The sequence below is a fragment of the Haplochromis burtoni genome, unplaced genomic scaffold (assembly GCF_018398535.1).
Source record: "Haplochromis burtoni strain Fernald_Lab_line unplaced genomic scaffold, NCSU_Asbu1 Contig_9, whole genome shotgun sequence".
Lineage (NCBI taxonomy): Eukaryota > Metazoa > Chordata > Actinopteri > Cichliformes > Cichlidae > Haplochromis > Haplochromis burtoni.
This window is the reverse complement of record NW_024582370.1, coordinates 5,274,704-5,280,994: the sequence shown is the minus strand read 5'-3', so window position 1 is coordinate 5,280,994 and position 6,291 is coordinate 5,274,704. Positions and strand designations below refer to the sequence as shown.

General features: G+C 40.2%; 1 protein-coding gene across 1 annotated transcript in view; it reads right to left on the bottom strand.

Annotated features, from left to right (window-relative positions):
• Positions 1–6,291, bottom strand: part of LOC102307264 (neural cell adhesion molecule L1-like protein) — a gene marked incomplete at its 3' end in the record, with an annotated part of 30,752 nt that overhangs the window by 925 nt on the left and 23,536 nt on the right. Inside the window, 8 exon segments of the mRNA XM_042228613.1 lie at positions 1,031–1,153; positions 1,356–1,560; positions 1,983–2,098; positions 2,904–3,126; positions 3,236–3,306; positions 3,446–3,643; positions 5,667–5,771; positions 5,940–6,064. Of these exon segments, the coding sequence (XP_042084547.1) occupies positions 1,031–1,153; positions 1,356–1,560; positions 1,983–2,098; positions 2,904–3,126; positions 3,236–3,306; positions 3,446–3,643; positions 5,667–5,771; positions 5,940–6,064 (1,166 nt within the window).

Here is a 6,291-nt window from a genome sequence, read left to right as displayed (position 1 = left end):
CAGCGGCAGTAGAGAGCACAGGATATTTTACGTTACTGACAACAGATCACACAGTGCTGTCAGGAAACCAAAGGATACTGCACATACAGCGCAACATATATTATTTATTCATAGGAACCAAATTTTCATTTAAGTGATATGGTGAATCAGTTCAACTAAAAAAAAAACTAAAAAAAACCACACCCACAGATTGCAATGTGTGGGAATAACTGTGTAAAGTCTTACATCTGATATGGGAAAAAAAAGGCAGAAATAGAGGGACAGAGTGTATTGAAGAGCTGGCCAGACTCTGTGGGTGCTGTTGGAGGCGGCACAGGGCTGTCTCTGCCTTCACATTTTACACAAAAGACTTCAGAAATGTCAGCCAACGAGAGTGTAGGCTTTGAAAACAGAGAGTGTAATGAAAGCCCCTCACTCACTTGTCCATTCTTACTGTACTACAGCATAAAGGTGCTTTTTCTTTTTCTTTTGCAAAAAGAAAAGCTTCTGAGTGATAAATGCAAAAAAAATAAATACAAATAAAATAGCACAAGAGGGACATAGAGCACTGGTTTAAATGCTTCTTTTGGGAGGAAACATGCAGGAGGATATGAGATAAGAAACACAGAGGAAAGTGTCAAGCCACGGGCTAAAGTATCTTGAAACAATTAGGCCGTTGCAGACTGGAGGAGGGTTCAGTGTCACACAGTGCCACCTACTGTCTGGGACGACGCCACACGAGATTAGAAGGGAAAAGGTGATGTGCAGATGATAGTGTATGCAACAATGCTTTTTAAATCGAAATTAAACCTCCATATGTGTAAATCGAAGCTGTAGTATCACATATCCACCCCCTCTACACCTCCTTCTCTCTTTAATAATCTTTTCCTCTCTTGCGTCCCCTTTACCGACGCTGCTGTTGAACGACTGTTTACACTTCGCCCACTGTAACACTACAGACAAAGCCCTGAGTTACAGCAGAGACAACTCTGTTATGATGGAAAACCTCATGTAGGTTCAAAGGTCTACAAAGTGTGGTGTGTTTACATACTGAGGTGGTACTGCAGGAGGTAACCGGTGAGGATGCCATTTGACTTTGGCGGCTGTGCCCATTCCAGCCTAACTGAATCTCTCTGGATGATGGAGGAAGTAAGGACGGTAACTTGCTCTGGAACTACACAAACAACAACAGTGGTAAGATAAGCACACATTTTTTTAAAAACTGGGATGAAAAACACACTGATCTAAAACCGATCTTGTCACAAGGATGCAATTCATTTTAAAGCTGAATTCATAGTTTGTACAGTTTTCAGCACGTGTGCATAAACGCCTGAAGCATGGGTTGTTTAGCGTGTGTGATCACAGTATCACCTCACCTCCCTCTGGTGTATTAAAGGTCACCGGATCACTCTTGGGTCCATTGCCCTTCTTGTTGAAAACATAAACAGTGAGTTTGTATTCAGAAAAAGGTTCGAGTCCTGGCACAATGACATGACTTCTGTTTCCAGAAAAGGACATGGAGTGACTCAAATCTAAAATCTTGTCGGGATTCAGGAGACTTCTTCTCCTCACCCAGTGAACCTGTGAGAGGGTGGAATATAAAACAACAAGAAGGACAGTAAGATAATGAAAGAGCTCCTTTACACACACATCCTTTTGTCACTCTTTTTCTTTGCCACTGTGCATCCTTCAAACTTTCAACACAAGTACAGCATTAAAACTCCTTAAATGATAAATTTGGGTATAATTTTTTTAAAAATGTTTAAAAATTATATCCAACCAAAAGTAAAACTCTCAAAATGTGCTGTCACGATGAGAGTACATGCAGAGATCTCATTTTAGAGTTTGTCCTCCAAATGACAAAAATCATTCCACCAGAAAAACCGCACTATTCAGAAAGCAGACATTGGAGGATTTTCAAATACCGAGAAAAACACGCTGCTGTTTGAAGTTCCTTTGCTGGAATTGAAAATGCAGAGATGTTTGAGAAGCTGACAACTTACATTATAACCACCCAGACGACCTCGCACCGTGGCAGGCGGAACTGGGGTCCAGCTAACCCTCAGAACAGTGGTGTTGATCACCTCCACAGCAATGTCCCGTGGTGCCGCAGTAGGAACTAAAGACGGTGGGAGGAAGTTGAGAAACAGCAGACCTTTATTCCGACTTTTTTCCCAACATATTGAAAATACAATGTGTGTAGTTGCAGAAAGTTACAAAATACATTGACCTTGTTAGATTAATACAGTGTTTTAAGCTGAGGAATGGTGTTCTGTTGCTTGATGAATTGATGAGTCAAAACATTGGTGCTGGTATAAAAAGCCAAGAAAGTGCACGGAAAATATGCTGAGCTACATGCAAAATGAAGCAAATTAGCTACTGAAAGCAGGGGGAAAATCCACACCAGACACAAAATGGCACTGTAAATATTTTCTACTCTACGCGTTACTGTAACGACAGGAGCACGGCAGACACTGGAAAGTGAAGCAGCCCTCGTGCCTCAGTAGGCCTACAGCGCAAAGCGTGTCGTGATCTATCAAATCCCCAACAGCTTCTGAGACAGAAGTGGAAATTTGACATCCCTCTCCTCTACAAAGGTTATCTGCCACCTGCTAGCAGTGGTGTTTTTTTGTTTTTCCTTTTACAAAAGGAAGGAAAAGTCACTACTGCACCACCTGCACAGGGTTAAAACCTTGGGTAAGTGGAGGGGGGGAGAAAAAGAAAAGAACTTAACCTGACACATTTTCCCGCAGACAATGCCAAAAGACAACTGAGAACACGGTAAAGAATCATAACACGAGAAGTTCAGAGTTAAAAGAAAACCAACAGACAAATATGCCAGTTCAGCTTTGGGGTATGTTGTAATGAAGTCAGTTGCAGATAATTATATCGTACGCTGAAATATATTAATACATACTACTCACCATCTTCCCCAGAGTAACCTGTAACAGGCTTAGGCTCTGGCCCCCAGCCGTAGCTGTTTCTGCTCAGGATTTTAATCTCGTAGGGGACAAAGGTGGGCGTGTTGTTCACGAGAAACACAGATCTGTTGACCATGTGCTCCGTGAAGCTATCTTCCACCCCGAGTTGGCGGTACTTCACTTTGTACTCAAAGCCTGGGCCGTTGCGCTCAACAGGTGACAGCGGCTACAATATGACAGTGCAGAGAAATTGTTACAATCCTATAACAACTTCTAGTGAAAATTCTTACAGATAACAAGTCTTTTAAATTTAAATGAATAAACAATTCTCATACCTCCCAACTGATTTCCATTTGATGAGGATGATGGCCTTGAATTTTGATGTTTTCTGGGTTCCTATCGGGTGCTTTGGAGACATGTGTGCATTTGTATAAATAACTTTTTGCAGAATAAAAAAGATGCCATTTTTAATACTAAAACTTGCATGCTTTGACATGTTACACATAACCAGAGAGACATTTTTAATAAATAGGAGCTGGTCTCACCAGCAGGGGGTGTTTTGTGTCGTTCAGTCGGCTCACTCGGGGGTCCGGGTCCAATGGCATTAACAGCATACACTCTGAACTGGTAGTTAAGGTTCCCGTATAGTTTTAGCTCAGCTGTTGCTTGGTTACCGGTGACTCTCTGTAGCTCCTTCCACCTTCCAGGCTCCCAGCGGTTCTCTTCATACTCCACTACAAATTCTGTGCTCACAAAGAGAGAGGACACACGCAGTTGTGACAATACCACTGATTATTTAAAGCATATATTAGGCTTTTATACTTTTGCTTAGATTATATCATATAGAGAGGTTATCTACACCGCCGATCAGTATCTATGAGTGCTGATTTACCCCTTTCTTGATAAATGAATAATTCAACATTATCTTATATGAGTGTTAAATGAGATTACCAATACCACTCATGCATTTCTAATTATGAACCTGGAGGCAGGGACCATTAGTGTAGTACAATGTGAGTAAGAAAAAAAGTACCAGGGAGGAAAGGATTTCTGGTGGTATTATGAATTCTCAGATAGATGATTCATATTAACCCCTTTTATCACCCTTTCTGTGCCACGAAACTTCTAGGATTAAGGGTTGTGCTACCTTCTCTAATTTGAATTTATTAAATTAAGAACTGACAGTGGTATTAACGCTAGGGCCAGAGCTGAAGGGGATAGTGAGAAGGCGCTTTACCACGCTGTCATTAACAGCGATCAGAAAGACAAATTGGCACATCACAGAAAGAGCTAAAAGCCTCCTGTCCATTGTATATTTTTGCGCTTCTGATTTTGTTATCTTCCTAAAGACTAATTATGTTCATTACTTTACAGTTTTCTTTCAATCCTATATTTTTGGTTATGATGTTCATTAGCATGCACTTAAATAAACTCTGTATAGATATGTAGTATATAGGTTTTTTCATTGCTAATGTTTTGTGTGTCTTTTGAAAGCGCCCCCATGAGCCTGTGGGTGACTTTGTAAATAATCTGGGGTTTTTTTGTTTTGTTTAAAAAAAGGCGTTATGTTGTTCCTGATCAACAGGTGGTGATTATGTGCCAAAAAACCTAGAAATGATACAAAAAAGAAAGAAAGGAAGAATGAAACTAGTAAAAATGGCTATAATGAAAGATTCTTCTAAGAAAAAATGCTGTCATCCTTGTTAAATATTAACACTTATTGATGAGTATCACGGGATTGAAAATGCTTTTTGTTCTAAAAGATTTATCTGATTTCAGTCACAAAAAACAGCCATTTTTCCCCCACTGTAACAACCATCACAGCTAAGAATATTAATAACACAACACTGATGAACCCATACAAATTCTTACCACCAAAAATAATTTCACCCTCCCTTTTGAAGCCTAAATGAGAGACAAGCTCCCCTGCTGGGATTCTCAGCGCTTTGCAGCTTTCTTCACTTGTTTAAGTGATCACAGCATCAACTAAATCTCTTTTTCACACGGGAAGCATGAAAACGCTCAGTGATTTGCAGTAAATCACTTGAAAGTTGCATCGAAAAAACAATTTCAGTTTTTAATAATAACCTGCAGACTTTTTTCCAACTGTGAAGCAGCTTTAGTCCGCATATTCGGGCTCTGGTCAGTGCATGCACGTACAGCACAGGTGTGCCTGAATGCTAATTTCAGTTGCTCCCTTGTCACAAGGGGTCGCAACATCGAATCGCCCTGGATGCTTTGATTTGGCAGAGCTCTACACTGGAGGTGTTCCTGACGCAATACCAAAGGGTTTTGTGTCTTCAGCTAGAATCAAACAAGTGACCTTTCTCTTACCAAGCAAAAGTGCAAACTACTACACTATGGAGGCACTACAGCTGTGTGCATGCATTTTATATGCTTTGTTTACTGATTATGCATTATACGATTCTTTTTCCCAGTGGCGAGGCTGAAGAACTGCAGAACTAGACAATGATATTGGACTCTCATCTGAAGGTTGGGGTTGTGTTCTAACATTGCAGGGTCTTTACTTTAGAGCATGAAGTGCCTTGAGGTGACTCTTATTGTGAATTGGTGCTATGTAAATGAATAGTATTGAACTGAATTGAATACTCTGTTCAGTTAGGGTGTGTCTTACATGTAAAAGTAACTAATAAATGAAAAGTATTCAGTCACATTCCATTTTTTTGTTATCCTATCTTCAAGTATTTACAACAATACACAAAAACCTTCTTCCAGGCTTTCTGCTTTTTGCCCATTAACTTTTACCTGTTACGATGCTGTTATGATCGCTTCCAGGTATCCAAGACAAAAGAACATTCCTTGGACTGTCAAGTTCGGACAGGTCTAACTTTATCGGAGCATCAGGAACATCTGCCGTGCAGAACAAAAGAGCCGTCAACCGTCAACGTGATAACTAAAACATCTAGAGAATCTCAAATGTGTTAATGAACAAATACCAGAATATTTATTTAACTGTTTGAAGCCAAATCATTTCCAAAAATGTGCGATAAATATTTAACCATACATCATTCATCTTACCCCGTACAGTGAGTACTGCAGTGGCAGAGTCCTCATCTAGGCTTGTTCTAGCAGTGCATGTATATGTTCCCTGATCACTCAGGTTTACATTCATGATCTCCAGCATGGCACCTTTCACAGAGTATCTGAACATAAGTGAAGATTTGTCAGAGTAAGTAATTTCAATCCACCTCTCAAGCAGAGGCCCCTCCACCAAAGCTGCATAATAAAAGAGAATTTAAAGCCATGCATAATTTAGTCATGCTAGCCTTTTATTATCCAGTAAGTGCACTGGTTGATGCTACAGCCTAACTTTCTAATGTCTGTAACTAAAACCGTAGCATGTTAAACGATAGATAGAGATGAGCAGACA